At 36.8% G+C, this 24,098-nt stretch overlaps 4 protein-coding genes across 6 annotated transcripts; 1 reads left to right on the top strand and 3 right to left on the bottom strand.

The window, feature by feature from the left end:
• Positions 1 to 34: 34 nt before the first annotated feature.
• Positions 35 to 1,403, bottom strand: LOC124398041 (growth arrest and DNA damage-inducible protein GADD45 gamma-like). The gene is made up of 3 exons (XM_046868034.1): positions 1,222 to 1,403; positions 920 to 1,124; positions 35 to 804 (listed from the first exon to the last, which is right to left on the bottom strand). Exons 1-3 carry the CDS (start codon positions 1,320 to 1,322, stop codon positions 691 to 693), a joined length of 420 nt encoding a protein of 139 aa, XP_046723990.1. The 5' UTR covers positions 1,323 to 1,403; the 3' UTR covers positions 35 to 690.
• Positions 1,404 to 4,663: 3,260 nt separating this feature from the next.
• gadd45gb.1 (growth arrest and DNA-damage-inducible, gamma b, tandem duplicate 1) lies at positions 4,664 to 6,185 on the top strand. The gene is made up of 3 exons (XM_046867977.1): positions 4,664 to 4,896; positions 5,009 to 5,213; positions 5,329 to 6,185. The coding sequence occupies exons 1-3, from the start codon at positions 4,754 to 4,756 to the stop codon at positions 5,440 to 5,442; spliced, it is 462 nt and encodes a 153-aa protein (XP_046723933.1). The 5' UTR covers positions 4,664 to 4,753; the 3' UTR covers positions 5,443 to 6,185.
• A 2,526-nt stretch (positions 6,186 to 8,711) lies between these two features.
• Positions 8,712 to 16,082, bottom strand: nim1kb (NIM1 serine/threonine protein kinase). Of its 3 annotated transcripts, XM_046867609.1 has the most exons (5): positions 13,687 to 16,082; positions 13,447 to 13,521; positions 12,205 to 12,491; positions 11,602 to 11,870; positions 8,712 to 9,481 (listed from the first exon to the last, which is right to left on the bottom strand). In XM_046867609.1, the coding sequence occupies exons 2-5, from the start codon at positions 13,452 to 13,454 to the stop codon at positions 8,732 to 8,734; spliced, it is 1,314 nt and encodes a 437-aa protein (XP_046723565.1). In that variant the 5' UTR covers positions 13,455 to 13,521; positions 13,687 to 16,082; the 3' UTR covers positions 8,712 to 8,731. The 3 variants fall into 3 exon arrangements, with proteins under 3 accessions (XP_046723565.1, XP_046723564.1, XP_046723566.1); XM_046867608.1 differs by having other exon boundaries at positions 13,447 to 16,082; XM_046867610.1 differs by lacking the exons at positions 13,447 to 13,521; positions 13,687 to 16,082 and having other exon boundaries at positions 12,201 to 12,432.
• A 96-nt stretch (positions 16,083 to 16,178) lies between these two features.
• LOC124397809 (coiled-coil domain-containing protein 152-like) lies at positions 16,179 to 24,041 on the bottom strand. The gene is made up of 7 exons (XM_046867611.1): positions 23,868 to 24,041; positions 22,605 to 22,673; positions 22,433 to 22,497; positions 21,635 to 21,737; positions 18,871 to 18,998; positions 16,952 to 17,047; positions 16,179 to 16,542 (listed from the first exon to the last, which is right to left on the bottom strand). Exons 2-7 carry the CDS (start codon positions 22,627 to 22,629, stop codon positions 16,417 to 16,419), a joined length of 543 nt encoding a protein of 180 aa, XP_046723567.1. The 5' UTR covers positions 22,630 to 22,673; positions 23,868 to 24,041; the 3' UTR covers positions 16,179 to 16,416.
• Between the last annotated feature and the right edge of the window lie 57 nt (positions 24,042 to 24,098).

Raw genomic sequence — 24,098 nt, 5'->3', positions numbered from 1 at the left:
TTTTTATTTTTCACATTTAATTAAAAGTTTTACAGGAAGGTTTCAGTTTTCAGTTTCTAAACTCGTTTTACTAATATTTAATTAATTTTTTTTCTTGTTTTGTTTTTCTAAAGTGAAACCTTTAGACTTTGTTTCTTTTTCTCATATTAATTATTTCTAAAGTTAAACCTTTAGAGAATAAGACAATTCTGGAAAGTGGAAAGAAGCACTTTGCCGACAATAAGGTACGTTATACTGTGCGGCAAATACGTTTTGAAACCAAAAAAAAATGTCCCTGGTGTTAAAGTCCATTTTTCTCAAAACGTCGCTACGACGCACCACCGCGTCCTCCGCGTGTCTAACGCTTAATGCGAAATTTGTGCTGCTGTGGGAACACAAACTCGCTTTCTCCTTCCTCTCCAAACCTCATCCGCACAAAGAATGAGGGCCGCTGGGTCGCTCTCGTGGCATGCCCGGCCTCGTTCACATAAAGAAGGAGGACCATCTTGGCATGGACGGGACGAGAAGCGACGGATCCGTGGGGCGAAAGGCCACTTCGGGCCTGCATACCCCGCGCTGCCTGGACTGCATCAGAGCCTCCTCAGAAGCATCCAGGGATGAGAAGATCCATCATCATCCTTTATTTAAAGAATGGATGTATTTCCATTAGGGGTTAAAAGCCTCTCGAGTGAGAAGATTCCCGTCAACAGATCAGCGAGCTGGCAGAGTGATCTCTGGAAGCCAGTCGTTGGAGCGACGGCTTTCTTCGCAGAACATGTGCAGCTTCTCCAGAGCTGGATCTTCCCACGAACCATCAGCTGGACTCTGTGGAAATAAAATGAGAAAGCATGATGAGCAACTCTGTGAAGTGGTTCAGCAGATGATATCGCGTTGTGAGCTGATGCTGCATGACATGTGTAGAACATGGAGCATGTCGTACCGTGATCAGGAGGCAGTGACAGTCCTCAGTTTCATCTTTAGCGCTGACAATCTCAGCTAGACGTTGTACGTCGTTCACTCTCACGATGCTGATGTCGTTATCGAAGCAGAAAGCTTGGATGAGAGTGAAGTGGATTTGAAGCGCGATATCGCACTCGAACTCTTCATCCATGGCCAGGACGCAGAACGACACGCTGTCAGGATCACTGCAGAAAGAAAAGGAAAACAAGTGCATGAGCATAAAGTCACTTGGCGTGTACAGTACAATGTTAAAATCTGGTTAGGCAGATCACGACTACTCACTCAGTCATTATTTTTGCGCACTCATAGACACCGACGGTGACGCGACCATCAGCGTCTGCGGACTGCAGAGCCTCAACCAGAGATTTGTTTTCATTAACCATCTTGACTTAGGGTTTTTGCAGTGGTGGGAGTTGGGTAATGTTTCCTACTTGCACGCTCGCACAGTTTGGAATGGATATTCGGTGGCACGCGTCTCGTATTTATACTCGGAAGCCGGCACGCGCTTGCAATCTGATTGGCCAATGCAGGACAATAAAGAAAAGAGGCATCGAGGCGCGTGCCTATAGACAAGCATGACATCTCCAAGAATTGATAATGGAAAAAGGTCAATTTTGCACGCTGCTGACTTTTAATCTGGTTCTGTATTTTCTTTTTTTTTTTTAATAGAACGCTATTGTTCACTGTAGACTTTCTGGCACGTGCACTGCACGATGCATAGACGTGGACAGATCTCAGTAGATTTATTTCACATTACAAAGTTTACGCATCGATAAAAAAGTATAAACATGAGTACAAACTACAAAACAGAGCTCTTTAGCTACTTCATGATTTGATGTATGTAAAGAGAGCACAGCTATAAGTGTGCAAATAAATATATTTATTATATATTAGCTGCAAAACATGATGTAGCAAAAAAAAAGTTCTAAAAAGTTCTAAAATGTGTTTGTGGTGTCACGAAATCATTTATCTGTATTTTTTCATAGTAGTAAAGATCATAATTGCGTTCTGTATGTTGAAATGCCAAAAATGGAGACTTTGAACTCGTGCAGATTAAAACTAAAATAAAGGGTCATGTGCTTGTAGCTGATAACAGCAGACACGCGTGGCTGTTTTGCATATTCATTTGCATGTCCGACTTTGGACGCGTGGCATGGCTGCTCCCTCCCAACTTCCTTCTCCCCCTCCCTCCCTTCTCCCCCTCCCTTTCTCTCGCTCTCTAAGGCAGATGCATGGCACATCTGCTGTCCTGTAGAACTAAAGGATCAATAAACTTAAATTAGCAGTTATCATGCTCTTGGTAAATATATACAGTGCCTGTATTGAATCAGTTTGCTGCACATACACTGATTCGGATGGGTATGTTTGGTGAATAAAGGACAAGATCATTTGCATAACAATTGTCATATAGAATACAGTTTGCAGTGTTTTGCTTGAAGTAAATGTTGCTTCTATTAAAAAAAGATAAGAAGATTTGGTCACCTATATTGAATTGTTGAGTTGAGGAAGTTTCAACTCGTTCAATGCAATAGAAAAACAGTGAACAGACTGCTTGGAATAAATAAAAAGTATAAATACATACATTGAAATGTTTTATTACGTGAAGAAATCTATGCAATGAGCGGCATTTTTAATTATTTAAATCCTTGTTAATCTAACATATGAGTTTAATTGGTTTCTGTGGTGGTAACGAATGAAACTTCAATAATTGAATGTATTAATAAACGGAATGGTGATAATAGTAGCAGGATATAGACTGCATCTATCATCTGCAGAGTGTCCTCTGTTTGAAAGTAGCTCATTCCTTTTTTTTGTCTGAGAGTAGCACGCGCCTGCTGTTGCTTTCAGACCAATAAGAAGCAGGGCAACTCTTAAAAAGAAGCCGGATTTATGAGGGCTAATCTACAACCGTGTGTGTGTGTGTGTGTGTGTGTGTGTGTGTAAAGAGTGGGGTAGAGTGTAGGGAGGGTACTAAAAGTAATTGTTCAAGGAACCACCTGTCACTCGCGAGCGCGCACGCAGCGCAGCAGCGCGAGACGGACGGACGGGCTGCAGATGTGACGTGCACACAATACATGGAGGCAGACGTGCTGCACGCGCCTCTGCTGAGGTCAACTCTGCGGTTCACGTGTATGCAAATTGCACGAGCACCTTAATTCCGATTTCTGGCATACTTTAGTTGCCTATATATGCCTTTATAGTACATATAGTAGACTGCTGGCCAAAACACGCAATACTGAAACGACAGCTGTTAATGCATGTGTGCACTCTATAAACTACACTGCAGAGTGTTGAAGGGATTCAATATTCAGTAAAACTCTGGATTTTCTTATCGTGTTGTTGACGTTATTAGCTCGAAAATCACAGAAATTGGAAAAGTTGTACTTTGTTTCTAGTATAGAAAGAAAATCCATTGTAAAACTTTAGTAAACAAGATTTATTTTTAATGACTGTTGCGGTAGATGAACAATAACGTTAGGTGCTGCAGGGTGAGGGGTAAAGGGTGACTGGAGTGGGTGTATCCTAGTGAGGCCCCTCCATCTGCTCCTGTTCTGCAAAGTAACAATAGGTCTGAATCTGTCAGCGTCAATCTGCTCTTTCTGTTCTCTCAAACTCGACATTCTGAAATGCAATTTTGTTTTGGTTTTGCATTAGATTTTTTTTTTCAATATCCCTTATGCTATAAATGTAGTAGTATAGATTCTACTTATCAGAAATTGGCCTATATATAATATCAATGTTATTTTGTTTGCTTAATGTCTTTGAATTTTAGTGATTACTAACTAATGAATGAACTAGTGTTTACTGTAGTGTAAAGTGAAAGGGAAAAATCCTCCACCACTTCTACAAGTTGGAGTTAGTTGCTCATGGGACGCAAATCACACAAACTCTTTTGCATATCACACACGTGCGTGTTGTTTACATGCACTTTTTTTTTCTTCAGATGCATTTGCAAAGTGATCCCCCTTTGCAAAGCTTCTGCGTCACGTGACTTCAGGGCCACAGAGCCAGGCAGATTGCATGGCAGGGCGTCATGGCACGCGTTACTCATTTGCATGTGTATAGGCGTCCAATAATAGAAGTTTCTGAATTGACAATAGGGCGTTTCAGTGTCTACAGATGGCCATACTCCACCTGTCCTTTTGCAAGGAGGGGGGCATATACACACACTTTCTTTTCTCTCTCCAGCAGATGTAATAGTTTTGCTCAATCTTTAAAACCCTTTCAGTTTTTTTGCTTATAAAAACTTTGCTATGCCCCTGTTTACAATTATCTATCTATCTATCTATCTATCTATCTATCTATCTATCTATCTATCTATCTATCTATCTATCTATCTATCTATCTATCTATAACAGTTATTATTAACAGTTTTATATACTGTAACTATGACTTTGTTTATTAATGTTTATCATATGTACAACCTAGGATACAAGTTTATTGTGAAGTGGTGCTGGTTTAAAAGTCGTAAACACAATTTAATACAAAACACCACAAACCTGTATTTTCATCTAAATATAAAACAGATTTATGCTCCTTTTATGCGCATTTGTTTTAAAGCACCGTGCGGGACAAAATAAAAAAAAGCCCACGGATTATCCTCATCAATCTGCCACGAGCCGGAATGTGACAATAGCATTAGCATACCAATGCAGATCTGTCCAATCAGAATGATCGCCTTTCACGCGCACCACGAGCCCAAGCGTATAAAAGCTGACTCAAGGCTCTGACTACTACCAGTCTTTCTCGGACTATCCCGATCTCTGCATCTCTACCGTCCTTCTTTTTTTAAACGACTCTCAACCCCAACATCATGACTTTTGAGGAAGTTGCCATTGAGAAGCCCATCGAAAGAGTTCAGGGCACTGGTAACGCTCTGGAGGAGATTTTGGTGTCTGCCAAAACGAACGAGTGTCTTACCGTCGGCGTTTACGAATCTGCGAAAGTGATGAATGTGTAAGTATTGCGCACGAGCTTTTACAAACACAAACTTTCTTTACTGAGGCTGACTGATTCCTGAATGTGATTCGTGATACTCATGCACTTGTTTCCTTTTTTCTTTCTGCAGTGATCCTGACAGCGTGTCGTTCTGCGTCCTGGCCATGGATGAAGAGTTCGAGTGCGATATCGCGCTTCAAATCCACTTCACTCTCATCCAAGCTTTCTGCTTCGATAACGACATCAGCATCGTGAGAGTGAACGACGTACAACGTCTAGCTGAGATTGTCAGCGCTAAAGATGAAACTGAGGACTGTCACTGCCTCCTGATCACGGTACGACATGCTCCATGTTCTACACATGTCATGCAGCATCAGCTCACAACGCGATATCATCTGCTGAACCACTTCACAGAGTTGCTCATCATGCTTTCTCATTTTATTTCCACAGAGTCCAGCTGATGGTTCGTGGGAAGATCCAGCTCTGGAGAAGCTGCACATGTTCTGCGAAGAAAGCCGTCGCTCCAACGACTGGCTTCCAGAGATCACTCTGCCAGCTCGCTGATCTGTTGACGGGAATCTTCTCACTCGAGAGGCTTTTAACCCCTAATGGAAATACATCCATTCTTTAAATAAAGGATGATGATGGATCTTCTCATCCCTGGATGCTTCTGAGGAGGCTCTGATGCAGTCCAGGCAGCGCGGGGTATGCAGGCCCGAAGTGGCCTTTCGCCCCACGGATCCGTCGCTTCTCGTCCCGTCCATGCCAAGATGGTCCTCCTTCTTTATGTGAACGAGGCCGGGCATGCCACGAGAGCGACCCAGCGGCCCTCATTCTTTGTGCGGATGAGGTTTGGAGAGGAAGGAGAAAGCGAGTTTGTGTTCCCACAGCAGCACAAATTTCGCATTAAGCGTTAGACACGCGGAGGACGCGGTGGTGCGTTGTAGCGACGTTTTGAGAAAAATGGACTTTAACACCAGGGACATTTTTTTGGTTTCAAAACGTATTTGCCGCACAGTATAACGTACCTTATTGTCGGCAAAGTGCTTCTTTCCACTTTCCAGAATTGTCTTATTCTCTAAAGGTTTAACTTTAGAAATATTTATGACAAGAAATGAAATCTAAAGGTTTCACTTTAGAGAAAATAAAATAATAATAATAATAATGATAATAATAATAAAATAATAGCAAAAACAGTTTAGAAACTGATTGTCATTGAAGAAAAAAATCTAATAAATAAAAAAAACGAATGTTGTTGTAAAATGTGATTTTAAAGAATGAAAGAAAACATGAATAAACTGATGAAATGAATACTTTCTGCCTGTGTTTATTTTTGCACTTTATTATTTCAGTGTGCCAAAACCTATATTGTCATAAGTTATGGTACTTGCCCACGCCTGTGTTTTAGGGCGGTGTGAGTACTGTCAGCTGCCTGGCCCACATCCTGGACCCTATCCTGGCCCCGTGGCCGCTGATCTGCATGTGTATGACTCGAACACAATAGCAGCACGCCTCTGGCTCAGACTGGGGGCCTGCACAAGGCAGTCATTGTATGAGGCGGCAGATGTCCGAGTTGCCACGCAAACTCCATCTGCCACAGCGAGCAGATGGGAGGTGAAAAGCAGTCGTTGGAGGGGGGAGAGAAGGAGGAGGAGGAGGATGGGTGGTTGAATGCTGAGCTCACTTTCGCATTGGCTCAGAGTTTGCTCCCTTATTGTGTAAATTCTGCATCTGCCTGTAGCATGTGCAAAGGCGACTGCACCCTCTTTTCAAATGAAAGTCACAATGAACACGGCGTTGTGACCAGACACACACAAATGGCTAATGCTGAATAAACGCAGTGTCTAATTAAACACAATATTGAATGAATATCCAAGCTTCAGACATGTATGCTAATAGAGTGCTTAGAGTAAAATCTACTCTAATTAAAGCCTTTGATTTTTATACCAATTTCTATACATACTCACAGATTCCAAACATTTGAGGTTTTTAACAGTTACTCTGATATAGATACTGCAAGATGAGATTTAATTACACATTTCATGCAAATTGTATATAATATATATAATCCTACACACTGACTTCTTGATAAACAGTTTGTTTACATATTCTGGTCCTTGCATAACCTACTATATACAACTGTAGTGATACAGTTACGAAGTGTAGGCCATCTGTGGCACCCAATCAAAGTGTGCAAACATCCTACACTTTTTTAGTCTGAGAATTAATACACTACCTTAAACTCTTCTTATCTCTATCTTATTATTCAGTTATTATTATTTTAGCAATGTAAGGAACTACTAGTAATGTTTACTACAGTAATGTGTTTTCACTAACTAAAACTAATTACAAAATGTAGTAGTTATGAGAGAAGGTCATGTAAAATTAAGCCTAGTTAGCTGTCACAGGCAAAACACTATAAAATATTTATTTACCAGTTTAGTCCCAATGCAGTGAAGTGTTATATATATATATATATATATATATATATATACAGTACAGACCAAAAGTTTGGACACCTTCTCATTCAAAGAGTTTTCTTTATTTTCATGACTATGAAAATTGTAGAGTCACACTGAAGGCATCAAGGGCTATTTGACCAAGAAGGAGAGTGATGGGGTGCTGCGCCAGATGACCTGACCTCCACAGTCACCGTACCTGAACCCAATCTAGATGGTTTAGGGGTGAGCTGGACCGCAGAGTGAAGGCAAAAGGGCCAACAAGTGCCAAGCATCTCTCGGGGAACTCCTTCAAGACTGTTGGAAAACCATTTCAGGTGACTACCTCTTGAAGCTCATCAAGAGTATGCCAAGAGTGTGCAAAGCAGTAATCAAAGCAAAAGGTGGCTACTTTGAAGAACCTACAATATGACATTTTTCAGTTGTTTCACACTTTTTTGTTATGTATATAATTCCATATATAATTCCACGTGTTAATTCATAGTTTTGATGCCTTCAGTGTGAATCTACAATTTTCATAGTCATGAAAATAAAGAAAACTCTTTGAATGAGAAGGTGTGTCCAAACTTTTAGTCTGTACTGTATATATATATATATATATATATATATATATATATATATATATATATATATATATATATATATCTTAGCATGCAAGCAGTGCTAACATGGTTAGGTAAATGGCATTAATATTACGATGGTATCTAATGTCACCAAACATCTATAAATATGGAAAAGCTCTAATGGCAAAATCTAAACAAAACATTCTAATGGACAAATTAGCTGATTACTTAAAGAACACACATGATTTTGTTTGTATGGACTGCTTTCTATATAACAAATGTTGTAAAAAGAACATGTTAATGCACAGTCTAACAGAATCCATACACAATTTTATTAGGATTTCTTAAATAAAAATGCTGAAAACACAGTTTAAACCCAGCACCAAAGGAAGGACCTGTTCTGTACCATTTATTATGTTATGTTTATTACGTTTCTGTTGTGAAAGTGGGGCCTGTGCATTGTGCATGGTAAAGACGTGGAACTATTAGTAATCTGACATGAGATGACTTTGTAGAAGAACATGATAAATGATAAACAGGTCATAGTGTATATAAAAAAAGTTAATATCTTGCATTGTGTCCGATTTGTGAATTGTGAATAAACAAAAATTATTGGACCTCTTACAGACCTCCATTTTAGTTTTTTTTTCGTCCTTTTTTTTGTCAGTTATGATTAATATATTTTTTCAGATTTGATAAAATAACTAAGATTTTAAAATGTAACATAGTTGCAATAAAGTGCAGTTCAGGTTTCAGGCAGCCTTTTGACAGTAGAACATTTCAAGAAAGACCTTGTGAAATACAAGTAAAATCCATTTACTTCAGAGTTTATTAAGAGATGACACACAGCTTTGAGGTGTGTCGTAAATTCCTATAGGCACGAAGACTGTCCCTCTTTGGGTCTTTGACTACTCCTGTGATTAAAGGCAGACACTCAGATCCCCTTTTCCTTTGGACACGATGAAGTACAATGCGATAGATACCTGTTATTGGGCTTCGACAGTTCTTGTGCTGGTTGTTCAGAATATGCTCCTCTGTGACTCCAAGTTTCTGTAGAACAGCATGCAGCTCTTTCTGCTCTGCCCATCCTTGCCGCACCTTCAGCAAGTGGACAGGGTTAAGTTGGCTCAAGTGATGAATGGGACGCAGAATCTCCACTGGGAGTAGCCATTCGCAGCCCAGCATCTGATCCAGACCACAGCGCTCTATAGGCTCTGCTTTGAGGATGCCCCTGATCAGGCGCTGACATGGAGCAGACACCCATATAGGAAGAACATAAACACCTTGTAATACACAGCGGCGCAGCTTAGGAACAGTGTCAGCACGGAAAGGCATGGTGCCAGTTACCATGAAGAAAAGAAGTACCCCCATAGCCCACACGTCTACAGGTGGCCCTATGTAAGCCTCGTCTTTGAAGAGCTCTGGTGCTGCATATAAAGGGGATCCACAGAAAGTGTCCAACATTTGGCAGCGATTGCTGATGTTTGTGCTGAAGCCAAAGTCAGCTACCTTTACACAGAAGTTGCTGGTGAAAAGGATGTTTTCTGCCTTAAGATCTCGATGGATGATGTTGTTATCATGCTATAAAGTAATAATACATTAATTAATATGTATGATGTACCATATATAGAGATATCACCAAAAACATGAAAATATGCCTCTATCCTTAAATGTGGCTCACTCTAGCAAATAAAAGATCATGTTTCTGCAATTTGCCTATTGCAAAAATATACCAACCTTTACGATTGTCAGTTTCAAGAGTTCATATTTTTTAAATGTATACATCACTTACATTTTATTATTTTTTTGTTACATGCTGGGCTTTAAACTTGATTTTCTATTAGAAAATCAAGCTAAGTAGCTTCATACTTTCACCAGAGCCAACACTAAACTCTGCTTCTTCCTTTTAAGCTTTATGTTTTCTAGCCAATGCCCATCCACATTTAATGAGGCCACACACGGCAGGATAAAATCAAACTGCAGTAAGAAGCTCTTCCATTTCTGCATGTTAAATGTCACATGGGGACTAATTGCTGGTCAAAGCTAAAGTTGCGAATGGTGAATTGAAGAAATGTTCTGTACACTCAAAGAGCACTTTATTAGGAACCCTTGTACACCTCATTCGTTCAATTATCTAATCAGCCATGTGGTAGTTATGCAATGCATAAAATCTTGTAGTTATGGGCCAGCAGCTTTGGGTAATATTCACATAAACCACATCCAAATAAGTTACCAAATGTAAACGTGGTGACTGTGTGTGGCATGATCGTTGATGAAAGATGGGCCAGTTAGAATCTACAGAATTTATCCCGATACGGTAAAATCCATTAATTGGCGGACAGAAAGCCTACAGTAAGTCCAATAACCAAAGTTTACAATTTTGATGAACAGAAAAGCATCTCAGAATGCACAACTCATTAGAACCTGAAGCTGGAACAGCAGAAGACCATGTTCCACTTTTGTCAGCCCAGAACAGTAATCTGATGTTGAAGTGGGCACAGGCTCAACCTGGACAGTTAAAGACTCTCTGATTAACCTCTATTTTTGCTAAATTTTTCCAACAGAATTAATCTATAGAGCCAGCCTGCCTTGTGTCAATAGTGAGATATATATGTCAATAGTTTTTTCTTTGCAGCAAAGAAATGCCTTATTCATTTTTTTATAGTGTTCATAATAAAGTGCTCAATGAGTATAGGTCCACTTATCATAAGATTGGATCACAGGACTTTTTGTGTTTGCACAACATTGGGGAAAATCTTAATTCAAATGTCACTTGAAACAATCACTGAAATAATTTTTTACAAAATAGTCACTGTCACTGTAGAGTGTGATTGAAGGGTAAGACATGTTTGGTGCAAACTGTAAGAAAATGCACTGTAGGGAACTTTGGTAATTGCCAATTTTTGCATGGGGAAAATGAATTTGGTTGATATTCAATTTGCCAGAAATCTGTTTTAATTGATGAACATCGTGTTTAAACAGTGTTACTGAGATAAATAATGTCAAAGTGTGACAAAGTGTATAGTGCATTTTACATAATTACATATATGGACAAAAGTACTGGGACACCTATCTTTTACAGCCATATGTGGTTCTTCCCTAAGCACAAAGTTGGAGGCACACAATTGTATAGGATGTCTTTGGTTGCAGTTGCATTAGATTTTTCCCGCATTTGAATGCGGAGACCCAAACCTGTTCCAGCATGACAATGCCCCTGTGCAAGAAGGAGCTCCATGAAGATACATGAAGATGGTTTACATGTATTGGAGTGGAAGATCTTGAGAGTCCTGCTATAGATCTCTGACCTATCTCCCTTTCAGCTCTACCGAATAGCATTGGCATGAATTGAAACAGTGACCCCAGACCCCCTCACTCTACATTACCTAACTTTACTAAAGTCCTTGTGGTTGAATGAACACAATCTCCATAAGCACATTTCAAAATCTAGTGAAACACCTTCCCAGAACAGTGGTGGTGGTATTAACAGCAAATGGGGACTAAATGTAAAAATGGGATGTTTGAAAAGTACATACGAATTTATGGTTAGGTATCCACAAACTTTTGTCCATATAGTGTGTTTTCCTCATACTCAGACATGTCTTGAGTCTACTAGTTGACTGTAAGGTTTGTGTTGTGCTCTAATCATTGGATGTAAAATTCAAATGCGTCTGCATAATTCCTCTAAATGCTACAAAACTGACCATATACTTTACTGCAGACAGGATCTGGGCAAAAACAAGCTTGCTTTCAAGATCATCAAGTTTTCCCTGAGAGCTGATCTTGGCATGCAAGTCTCCTCCTCCGGCATATTCCAGCACCAGGTATAATCGACAGGGTGTCTCCAACACTTCATAGAGTCGAAGCATGTTTGGATGATACAAGCGCTCCATTATGGAAATCTCTCTGAATAGCATCCTCTGAGTCTGTAGGTCCAGTCGGACCTTATCCAGGATTTTGATAGCCACTTTGTCTGCAGGAGAAGCAACAATGTTGTGGTTGTTACTAATTAGTGCACTTAGCATCAGATTTTCGATTATTACATTGGAAACTAAAAAATCTTAAAGGAAAACCACAAGATTTATTTTTCAGACGTTAGCCAAGAAACAGCAAAAGTCTGGTGTGACAGATTAAAAAAAAAATTCAGCAACCCCTTTTACAAAACAAATATCCCATAGTCCTGCTAATTTCTTTAATATAGCATGTCCTTTCTCTTTTAGTGATTTAGTAAAAAAAAAATCATAAATTCTACAGTACAACTAAACAAAAAGTATTGCCATTTTAGTTTTAACATATATCTTACCTACCCTTGGTAAGGACATGGTAAGCCAGTTTGACTTTGGAGAAGTTTCCACACCCGATCTCAACACAGACTTTATAGAATCCAACCCTTCTTCCTGCATTCAGCTCTTTGATTGTTTTTTCATCATGACACATATCAAATGTTAGCTTCTGTAGAGGTGTGAGGTGCCTGGATGAATCCTTTTCCTCCTCATTATCTGGATCATAGTCCAAGCTCTCAGTCAGGCTGTACAGGCTGTGCAGAGGCACATGTGAATTGGGCATCGCAGGCATTGTCGTTTCCCCTTTAAAGCTAAAATGACAAAATTGAAGCGACAGAATTGCATATATTTAATAGCATTTCACCAGCTAAGAATAACATTTTGCATGACAAAACCCAAAAATTAGAGTAATAAATTACACCGCAATATGCTTTTCCATGGGTTTTACTGGTATCTTAAATGCTTTTTATTTTAAACACTGACAGTTTTTAGCATATCTGTGCTTTACTGAAGTATTTCCATTTGGGGAGACATTCACTTTATCTTCATCACATTTCAAAGTCAAATATTTTACTTTTTACTCTACTATGTTTTGCGAAATCAGTTGTTCCTTTTTATTTATGAGAATAAAAACTTAACTGTTTAAACACGCAGCAAGCCACTAATCAGAGTAGAACGCTCTGTTTTGAACTTGTTTATTTTCTTTTGACAAAAATGGTAGAAACATTATATCCATAATATTGGATACTTAAAGTACATTTGAAGGCAAATACTTTGGAACTTTTACTCAAGTGACATTTTAAACAGAGCACTTTTACTGGAGTCATATTTTACCTTGTGCATCTTTAACTCAAGTACATAGTTTGTGTTCTTCATCCACCACTGCCTCTTTGTAACTAATCATCTTGGATTTAGTCAAATTTATCCAGTATTTCCTATTAAAAGACTACAATAAACCAAGATAAGATTATTATACCAATTTTCTTAAACCATTTCCAAGCTTTTCCGATTGAACTACATGCCATTACATCTAGCAAAATTCATCGATTAGATTTAAAGAATTTCCACTTCTGATGATTACTCTCTTCACAGTGCAAATAGAAATAGTCATAACGAGTGCTCCTTTAAATAATCTAAATATTGTGATATATAATCCATTATAGATTTTGCTTTTGTCATAATATAATACATATAATTACCATATATCACTGCAGCAACAAACAATTGAATTAACATAGAATGTTTGACATTAATCATATCTCTCACCCTTGCATTCTGCTTCTCAAACGAGACGAAGGCACCTGCTTCCTGCAAGAACTTCCATATACTCGAATGAGCGTCCTGGGATGTGAGACGATATGGTAGAATAAAACAATTCTGATGATGTTCCAATGGAGAACTAGACTGCAAGAGTCTACACACCAAAGTCTTAAAGAGACAAATTTGAATCCAAATCCTTTAAATCCAAATTGTGCTACAGAGCTACTTGAGTCTCTCCCACCTCACCTGTCTGAATCACAATGAAGAAGTCAATACACTCCTGACAAGCATCTTAACCTTCAAGCTTTATTTAGGTCTTCTTTAATCCCCCAGTTTCCAGAATGAGTGAGGTGAGAAATTGACTATCACAAGCTAAGCCATTACTGGAAACTTTTTAAATATCCGATTTATCTTGCATTTGGCATCCTGGGAAACAATGAACACCTTGACAGTAATACCAGTTTGGAACTTCTAAATCAGTTTAATGAGGTTGATCACGGATTTGTGTTCTGTGCAAGGATGTTACGTAACTGCTGAATAAGATTAGAGCTGTCCCTCTTTGACGATAAGATTATCCTTACAGTAGCTTCGTAATCTTTTAAGTCGACCTTTTAATGTGAACAGAATAGAATAAAACCATGTGTATCATCACTAACTCATATGGAATAATGCTTTCAGTGAGCATGCTATGATTAAATATAAATAAACAAATTATGATTCAATAATATGAGATGAGAAAAGTGTCACACAGGTGCATTAGCAAACAGGTTTATTTTAGAGGATTGTTTTGATAATTCAATTCTGCACCACTAATATTTGCATGATCATTTTTGGTTAAGGGAAATTTGAGAACATTTATAATGTAGCATTTCTCACGAAAGAGATTTTATTTCTGTTTAATTAACTGCTTATTAAAACCTATTGACAGGCGTTTTACAAGCTACGGGCGACCGAAATAGAGTTTTGCTCATTGTTGTTAAATATCTGTTCTTTAAAAAGGTATTGCACATTAATCACTACTAATTGGCCTATTTTATTCAGGCCAAAAAAAAGATTGATTAAACAGTTAATTACAACTGACCATGAGCCAAAATTTCACACATGTAACAGGTCCATATTTGCTCTGATTCAAATTTCAATATTTCAACAGTTTCACTATATGAATGTTTCAATATAAGAATAATCTGATATTTTCAGCTATTTCCTCTTATAATGGCAAGCTGTGACGGGTGTTACTTACAGAATATAGCATAAAATGGTTTGGTCTACATACCATCATAATTATGAATGTTCTATAAATATTTGTATACTGACAAAGATATAGACATTTATTTTAGTTTTCTCCAGTATACTGGATTTGAAATGAAATTATGAATATAAGATAGAATTGCATTCTTTGTAAACATTTGACCAACACACCCACATGTGCTTCATAAAAATTCCATTATTTGCTGTTATAACAACCTCCAAACCGTCTGGGAAAACTTCTATTGAGTGTGGCAGTAATGATTTGCTTATTAAGCCACAAAATTGAGGTCAGGCACTGATGTTGAGTGAAGGCCTGGGGTGCAGTCAGCATATCAGTTCTTCTGAAAGTTGTTTACTGAGGTTAAGGTTAAAGACCAATTAAATAAATCTGTCAATGTCCAAATATCTAAAAACCTGACCTTATATTCAGTGTCTTTCAAAAATCTGGAAACACCTATTTTATTGGTCCTTTTGTTTATATGCAACAAACTAGGTAGTTTAATCAGATGAAGATTTACTTTCACCAAACAAATATATAAAAGTGCAGATGTAATGTTTTTCATTTCAAGTATAGAATATTAGCATTGTGGCTCTGTATTCCTTTTCCGAGTCTCTAAACTTTCCTGCTCCAAAACAACACCCTGTGGGTGTGGGGCAGTCTACTATCTTCTTCTTGTCTGTTCTCTGTCTTACAAGAATTCTTCTGTTCGAGTGAAAATGTCAAATTTGGACTCATCTGTCACAATAACTATGAGAAAACTATGCATGTATATCAAAAAAAAAATAAATGACTGGTAATTTCCTTTGACAGGCTGGGTATGTTTATATAACTGGTGGCAATTAAAGAAAAAAAATCTGTCGCTAGCCTGTCAGTTAACTCCTCAAATAAATGTTATATGTGTGAAGGAGGAATTGAAAAGCTTACTTTAGTTCAGCTGTATTCTGAAATGATGAACAAATATTGCACAGTTTAAATAGAAATGGACTGTTGGCCATATTTCATCTGTACTATATTTTGAATATAAAAATAGACTCATAAATGTATTCACTTTATTCTAATGGCATGGCTGTGTAGACTGTCCACTGGTAATTATAAAATCCCATTATATGTTAGCTACAAAGCATCTTGATTGAGGTGAGTAGTAGAGAGCGCTTGATAAGATTGGTGTGTAGTATGTAGTAAACTACATTTCACATACTGCTTTTTCCTGTTTAACCTGGTATTATTCCCATATTTATTAGATGGTTTTGGACTTTATAATAAAAACTAAAATATATACACCCCCCTTCATTATTTGTGCATACTCTGAGTAGGTGTATTGTACAACTGAGCACGAACAGGAATTAAGGATAAATGACTGATGTACTTTGATTATGTAAATGAAGACACATTCCTAGTTCCTAGTACTGTTTATATCCCGATTTCTAGGATGTGTGGGTAAACCATTAAATGATGAGGCATTTCTAATTAAGAGATTATAGGCTTTGACTTGCATGGAGCATGTGTTTATTTAAACACACATGTCCTCCGATATTTAGCAGCCCTGCAATACACTGCAATTCATGGGAAAAAAAAGAACATTGCATGTATATTATTTTAAATGCAAAACCATGCACAATTTTACACAGACACAAAATATATCAGTCTGTTGTGTTAATACACATTGTGTTGAACATGAAGTACAGTTGATGCCACACTGGCTACATTACAGTGGGTGGAACAGCTGATCAGATTTTCTTCCTCTTCAGGCGTGGCTCGGAGAAGGTGCACAGATTCTGCTGCTCCAGCTCTTTAACTTTATGGCGAAGAGCATCAATCTCTTTGTTCTTCTCTTCCTGCAGAAACTGCAGCTTCTGAAGATCAACAGAATTGCATACATTTAAAAGCATTACACTGGCTAAGAATAACATTTTCCATGACAAAACCCAAATGTTCTGACTTGCCCCTGCAAATCCAATCCAACAGTTGATCGATTACTGGATAAAGAATGTTTTTGGTTAAAGGTTGGTTGAGCCCACTTGACTTTGGACTGAGTGTAATTCGGCATGCTATGTAAAATGAGGGACAACACTCCAGTGTCTAAATGATCAATTGTGTATTTTTATATATGCATGTTCCACGCCCCCTACTGGCATAGGCAATACTATTATTAATACTACTCCTACTATATCATTTTCTTTAACCACAAAATGCCCAAGTGTACATTATATACTTTAGGTACTTCTCTATATTTCTATCATGAAAAAAGGTAGTAGAACTTACTCTTTTATAGATATTTGGAGAAATGATCCCAGATGCTTGTGGCTGCAGCTGGCTCTTCACCAACATGCTCTGAGCCCTTGCAAGCTTAGCACCGAACTACAGGCAAAAAAGAAATCAGTATTAATTTTAAGTAAGTTACTTGTCACCTCAATAACAAATTTCCACACCTGCGTATTTACATAGCTTTTGACTTCGGTTATCATATTTATTAAACACTCTGCGATGCTGTAACGAGTTTTCTTTTTTAGCAGAGAATGCAAAGTGAGCTTAAAATTACAGCATTCAGTAGGACACCATGGCTGCCTGGTTGCATTTACACGAATAAAAAACAAAATTAAACGTATGTCATGTTGTTTTAAGGCAACAATTAAAAACAGGGTCCAACAGCAATTTGCCAATAATTAGGAAATGTTTGTTATTGTGAAACAATTTATCACCTGTATTTACTTAACAGCATCTTTACATTTCTCTCTTCATATAAGAATGAAATATGAATAAAAAAACGCAGCTTGTCATGTAAAACCCACTAAAAACAAAAAAGTCCTTAGTTTAAAAAAATTCCAATTTGGTTAAAAATGGAAAAGTTTTAAAACCTACGTTTTGTCACATTTCATTTCTTCAGAGTTGTGTTGTCAGAGTTAGATTCTTCCAGTTTATAAGCTAATAAATGCAAACAATTCTTAACTACGAATCTCTTCATCTTTTATATAATCCAGGGGTTGAACATTGCCATATATACTGGAATTAGCCAGTCTTCACTCTTGCACTTGCAACTTAAACAGAATGCTGCAACTCGCTTCTTGACTGGGACAAATAAACAAAACCCCCGTTTTTCCACTAATTACCAGTTAAATACAGAACTGATTTTAGGATTTCATTGTTTTTAAAAACTTGCAAGGATTTGCCCCCATTTATATTTTACATCTGCTTTTCTTAGTGAACTCTTAGTCACTTTTTAATCTTTTTACTAATTATTCTTCCAGGCATGATTAAGACAAAAGGCAATAGGGTTTTTTCTGTGATGGCAAGAAAGCTTTTGAATACTTAGTCTCTCTATCAGATGTTCATTCAATAAACTCATTCTATTATCTATTATCCTTAAAGCCTTTTTTTTCTTCTTCTCAGGCTGCAATACTGTCAGAAGTACGGTCATTAAAAATATACCTTCTAAACAATCAGATTCAAGAGTTCTAGATGCTACAGTATAACAAACAGATAATTTGACCAGATTTTAAGGAAAGGAATGGTGCAACTAATGCCAACATGTTGAATGTCTCTAATTTAATCTACGCATTTAAACTCAAGTCAGACATTGCACTTGAACTCTAATTATTATTTTGGATTAACCACAAGTTAATGTAATTTGTTACATTTTTGTGCTTTATTTATTTTGCTAAAGTTGATTTTGCCAGAGTGCAACTGTCATTTTGCTCTCTGTTGAATTTAAGACGTGGGGAGGTGAATTTGCAAGTGGGCACGTACCTCAGCTATCCACTTTTTACACGAGTCAATACTAAACACGTTAATAACATATGTTATTCGGTTACTCAGCTCCATTTTCACTACTTTTAAACCACTAAGGAATAATGATGGCTCTAAGGGTTATTAAGTTACTTTAAGTTTGAATGTAATGTGTCCATTTCCCTTCCCACTGAAATGTGAACGTGTAACGGTTAAACCCTAAACCGAATTAGGGAAATGGTATCAGCATTACATCTACTGCTGTAGATAGAAGTCAAGCTTCACTTGGGATACATGGTTTACTAAATCAAATAAGCCTAAATGCTACAGATGGCACAGATCTGTATAATTATCAGAGAAGTTTATTCTTGTAAAAATAAGACTAAACAATTAAAAGGGGGTCAGAATGAAGATGTATTTTCTGGCACATTTAAAACCAAAGCGTTTAGTGTATTTACCTCCATTTGCAACTTTATAACTTCACTTTGCTTTTCTTTCTCCTGGTCCTTCATTTCCTGCCTCATTGCTTTTATTGCACTCTGCTCTCTGTCCAGAATCTCTTTTATTTCAGCATCCTTAGACTCCACTTTAAAATCAACACAGAATCCATCATCATCAATTATCAATCAAACATTACTACACTATAGCTGTACAATTCTGGCTAAAAAATAAAACAATTATGTCAAGCAATTACACAGTTAAGGAATTTACCATCTAATTATAAATAAACAAACTTTTCTTTCACACTGTGCATTCTAAGCCTTTAAGCCTTCAAATACTGTATATAAACCTTGATGACAAAACAAGTGAATTTTAAAATAATAAATATAATTACATTTATTTTAACAAACTACAAAGCAACTACACAGACATGCAAAATGTTCAAAGAGAAAACCTGCTTTTATTTATTTAATTTTAAAAATATCATGCTAATTAAAGTATATTAATGTCAAACATCTAGTGGTCTAGACATGCAGATTTTTGTTTGGTTGTAATTACAGCAAATTTGACAGTGCATATTCAAATGACAGGTTTTTTATGTAAACCTCTCATTGTAATACTAAACTTATACTATACTAATATATATATATATATATATATATATATATATATATATATATATATATATATATATATATATATATATACACACACATATACATATATACACATACATACACAGTGAGGAAAATAAGTATTTGAACACCCTGCTATTTTGCAAGTTCTCCCACTTAGAAATCATGGAGGGGTCTGAAATTGTCATTGTAGGTGCATGTCCACTGTGAGAGACATAATCTAAAAAAAAAAGAAAAAAACAGAAATCACAATATATGATTTTTAAAGTATTTATTTGTATGATACAGCTGCAAATAAGTATTTGAACACCTGTCTATCAGCTAGAATTCTGACCCTCAAAGACCTGTTAGTCTGCCTTTAAAATGTCCACCTCCACTACATCTATTATCCTAAATTAGATGCACCTGTTTGAGGTCGTTAGCTGCATAAAGACACCTGTCCACCCCATACAATCAGTAAGAATCCAACTACTAACATGGCCAAGACCAAAGAGCTGTCCAAATGACCATTTGGATGATCCAGAGGAGTCATGGGAGAAAGTCATGTGGTCAGATGAGACCAAAATAGAACTTTTGGGTCATAATTCCACTAAACGTGTTTGGAGGAAGAAGAATGATGAGTACCATCCCAAGAACACCATCCCTACTGTGAAGCATGGGGGTGGTAGCATCATGCTTTGGGGGTGTGTTTCTGCACATGGGACAGGGCGACTGCACTGTATTAAGGAGAGGATGACCGGGGCCATGCAGTTAGAGCATTGAAGATGGGTCGAGGCTGCGTCTTCCAACATGACAATGACCCGAAGCACACAGCCAGAATAACCAAGGAGTGGCTCTGTAAGAAGCATATCAAGGTTCTGGCGTGGCCTAGCCAGTGTCCAATAGAGAATCTTTGGAGGGAGCTCAAACTCCGTCTTTCTCAGAGACAGGCCCGAAACCTGATTGATCTAGAGAAGATCTGTGTGGAGGAGTGGGCCAAAATCCCTCCTGCAGTGTGTGCAAACCTGGTGGAAAAACTACAGGAAACGTTTGACCTCTGTAATTGCAAACAAAGGCTACTGTACCAAATATTAACATTGACTTTCTCAGGTGTTCAAATACTTATTTGCAGCTGTATCATACAAATAAATAGTAAAAAAAATCATATATTGTGATTTCTGGATTTTATTTTTTTAGATTATGTCTCTCACAGTGGACATGCACCTACGATGACAATTTCAGACCCTCCATGATTTCTAAGTGGGAAAACTTGCAAAACTCTTTTAGAAGTGAAATAGTAAAATATAGGTCACATTTATGGAAGCATCCTTTACACCAAAGGAGTTAATGCTTTGGGGTTTCGCAATAACATGAAAACTGTCATTTTTTGTCTCAATACCTTCCAAAAAGGATAAAAAGAGAAAGAGATGAAAGTGGTAAGAGAATGTCCAATCACAGGTGCTGTAACATAAGTTGATAAAAAAAAATCTTATTTGTTTTAAACTGATTAAATTCTGTAATATATGAATAGGTTAATTAAAAACACATTTTATTTTTTAATTCATGACCAAGAATGTAGTTATATTGAATAATGGCATAGTTGTATTTGCCACAGGCACAAGCGTGCAAAGCTCGGTGTAACCTCCCTGTGATAAATTAGATTTATACTCCAGTTCAAGAAAAACAAGATTTTACTTTTCTTTTCTAAAAAAAGCAATTAATGTGGACATATTTTATGTTGTGGCTAAATGTCTTCTAATAAAATAAGTGTCCCCTCTTCCTTTTTATCTGATCATCTTTATCTATATATAATATATGGTATGATTTGTCATGTCGCTACTACTACTGTCAAACGTTTTGAACAAAGAAGTGGAACAGACCCAGTATAGAAAATACAGGCATTCTTTTAAAATGTCCCTCAACTAATACAATTAAAAGGAATACATTTAAAAGATATTTAAGAGGAATGTGTTAACACATTTTTTTTTATTGATAAATACCTTCATAAAGAATTTATTTAAATAGTATTAATTTAAATAGACAAATAGTAAATCTACAGAGTGGTGGATTTTCCCCGTTAACTCCTAATTGCTATGGCAAGTAACATATGTGCATTTTGCTGAAGCCATAGGGAAGATGATTGTAATCAGTGCATGCTTGCTCTCACATTTCCTCTTTGTATCTGCAGCAAAATCCTCCATCTCCCTCTGGTGTTGCTCTTGCAAAGCTCTCATCTCACACTGCATCCTCTGTACACAAGTTCTGTTCTCCTATATGTGCGATCAAGCAGGTTTTCAGATTTCACTGTGAATTTTACTTAAGAATCATTATTGAAATGAATAATGGGATTGAATCATATGACAATACGTGTAATGGTCATATTAAGATCAGTTTGCTCCTGTAAACATCACAAATATGTTTATAAAAACTGGACTTGTCCTCTTGTTCCTCAATTTCCTTATTTATTGCAGGGAGGAAAACTTTCTATTCCTCTCAGCACTTTTATCTTTATTATTTATTTATTTTTCTCATGAGAGAGGTTGCTGTTAAATATAAAGGTATGCATTTCTCCCCATTGTTTTTTTTTTTTAACCCGTGTACACCTTGGGTTTAACAAAAACTAATTTTTAAACTAATAAATGACAATAGCATAATCTAAATAAATGTAAAAAAAATTATTAAAATTAAATAAAAACAAATTAATAATATGTAATATTACAATAATAATATTACAATGTTTAAGTTAACACATTTAGCAAACTCACAAATAACTTTTATTTGATTTATCATAATTATTCTTCATATGGCTTTATATCAAAATATGCCACTATTCATTTGATGTTGTGTCAATACACAAAACCTGAAATGTGAAACATTTTTATTTCATATTTAAGCATTTGGGTTAAAAAAATAATAATTTCCCACCTTTTTCTTTACCAGTTAATATTAAGACTAAACACATTACCTCCACTTGTCCTTCATTTTGTTTCTCCAACTCAATGATAACATTTTTTAGCTTCTCGTTTTCACCTACAGCATAATAAGAGAAAAGGGACCTCATTCGCAACTCTGCAATCTTTTATCTATCCTTCACTATATGATTATAAGAATCTCACAATGAAAAGCAGATATCCTACCTCGAAGGTTACACTGTTGTTCCATGTTGTGCTGAAGACATTTAATACTTCCCAACAATCCATTTTTTTCTACAAACACAGGTTTAATTATATCACAATTATTACAATACGCAGGATATGCACTAATGGGTGTTACATTATCTGCCACTAGAGGGTATCAAAGTCTAACACCAGGTGAATATTACACTGTCAATACCTAATTTGCATCCCCAATGAGAAGTGTATTAAGAAGAAAAGAAAATAAACATGCAATTGGCCAGCTATGAAAATGTCAGAGGCAGCTACAAAGGAAAAAGATTGCCATAAAATGATTAATAAATATTTATAACATTTGCACTTAACAGTACAAACAAGTGAATATACGGTTTATTTTGCTACAGCTCTGTGTATTATTTACATGATTGTTTTTGTTTTTATTAATTTTCTGTATGGTTTTCTCACATCCTATTCATTTCACGAGTTCAAAATAATGCAGGCACCATCATTTTTCATTGGAACACCTATACACCTCAGACTTCAAACCAGCCAAATAAGACAGCAGCACAATACAATCAAACACACAGACAAAAGAAACACAATAGGGTTGCAGTGCTTGAAGCATACAGATGTGGTTAATGAACACATCAAACATCAGAATGGTGATCTCTTTGACTTTAACTGTGGCATGTTTGTTGGTACCAGATGGACTACTGCTCTCCTGGTAATTTCACACACAACAACCTCTGGAGATTACAGAAAATGGTGTAAATTACATCTTCTTTTGTTGTTGTTTTTGCTGAGATATGATCTCACACTGCAGCCTCTGAATACCAGCTGCTTACGTACAATTAGAAAGATTTTCATATTTCATCGTTATAAATTATTGTGGAGAAAAATTGCGCAATTTGCTTAATCTTAAATACTATACATTTTATTACAACAGGACCGGGCTTGTTGAAGGCATACTCAACAAGACCTGAAGACTCGTCTGATCTGAGCAACAACCTGAGGCACATGATCATAAGCACAGTTAAATCCTTAAAATTGTGCAATTGCAACCGTAGATATTTTAATTACTATACATGATTACTAGGGCAAACTCGACTGGTCAGGTCTGATCTTAGCAACAACCTGAGGCACATTATCATAAGTAGATAAATCCCTAAAAAAGGACAGATGTTTTTGCCTGTGTCCATGATAAACTTCGTTTCCTGTTTGAGTGAAACAAGACCATCCATCTCAAGGTTCCATGTTTTGGGGATGCAGAAATCCTTTACTACTCACCCCAGTTGTGGTGTTTATTCGAGTTATCTACGCCCAAAAATGTCCCTTATTTATTTATTTATTTTCTACACCAGTCTGTATAAACTCTTCACTGTTTGGTGAAAACTCCTTGAAATTCTTCAACAAACCTATCCATTAGCATGTCTGACGTTAGATGTGAACATTAACTGAAGCCATTGTGCAGTGTGCCACAAACACAGGTGTTGCTAATAAAGTGGTCGGTGAGGGGAA

Source organism: Silurus meridionalis, chromosome 15 (genome assembly GCF_014805685.1).
Source record: "Silurus meridionalis isolate SWU-2019-XX chromosome 15, ASM1480568v1, whole genome shotgun sequence".
Classification (NCBI taxonomy): domain Eukaryota; kingdom Metazoa; phylum Chordata; class Actinopteri; order Siluriformes; family Siluridae; genus Silurus; species Silurus meridionalis.
The sequence above is the reverse complement of the archived record's forward strand: the minus strand, read 5'-3'. Positions and strand labels throughout refer to the sequence as shown.

Excerpts from the sequence above, each read along its gene's own strand:
- LOC124398041 (XM_046868034.1), bottom strand. The coding sequence starts at position 1,322 with ATGGTTAATGAAAACAAATCTCTGGTTGAGGCTCTGCAGTCCGCAGAC. Across the intron at positions 1,125-1,221 it reads TGCGCAAAAATAATGACTGA|TGATCCTGACAGCGTGTCGT; the intron begins GTGAGTAGTCGT and ends TTCTTTCTGCAG. Across the intron at positions 805-919 it reads GTCACTGCCTCCTGATCACG|AGTCCAGCTGATGGTTCGTG; the intron begins GTACGACATGCT and ends TTATTTCCACAG.
- gadd45gb.1 (XM_046867977.1), top strand. The coding sequence starts at position 4,754 with ATGACTTTTGAGGAAGTTGCCATTGAGAAGCCCATCGAAAGAGTTCAG. Across the intron at positions 4,897-5,008 it reads TCTGCGAAAGTGATGAATGT|TGATCCTGACAGCGTGTCGT; the intron begins GTAAGTATTGCG and ends TTCTTTCTGCAG. Across the intron at positions 5,214-5,328 it reads GTCACTGCCTCCTGATCACG|AGTCCAGCTGATGGTTCGTG; the intron begins GTACGACATGCT and ends TTATTTCCACAG.
- nim1kb (XM_046867608.1), bottom strand. Across the intron at positions 11,871-12,204 it reads TTACCATGTCCTTACCAAGG|ACAAAGTGGCTATCAAAATC; the intron begins GTAGGTAAGATA and ends CTTCTCCTGCAG. Across the intron at positions 9,482-11,601 it reads TGTCTGCAGTAAAGTATATG|CATGATAACAACATCATCCA; the intron begins GTCAGTTTTGTA and ends ATTACTTTATAG.
- LOC124397809 (XM_046867611.1), bottom strand. The coding sequence starts at position 22,629 with ATGGAACAACAGTGTAACCTTCGAG. Across the intron at positions 21,738-22,432 it reads AAAATGAAGGACAAGTGGAG|GAGAACAGAACTTGTGTACA; the intron begins GTAATGTGTTTA and ends TCGCACATATAG. Across the intron at positions 18,999-21,634 it reads TGCAGATACAAAGAGGAAAT|TGGAGTCTAAGGATGCTGAA; the intron begins GTGAGAGCAAGC and ends TTGATTTTAAAG.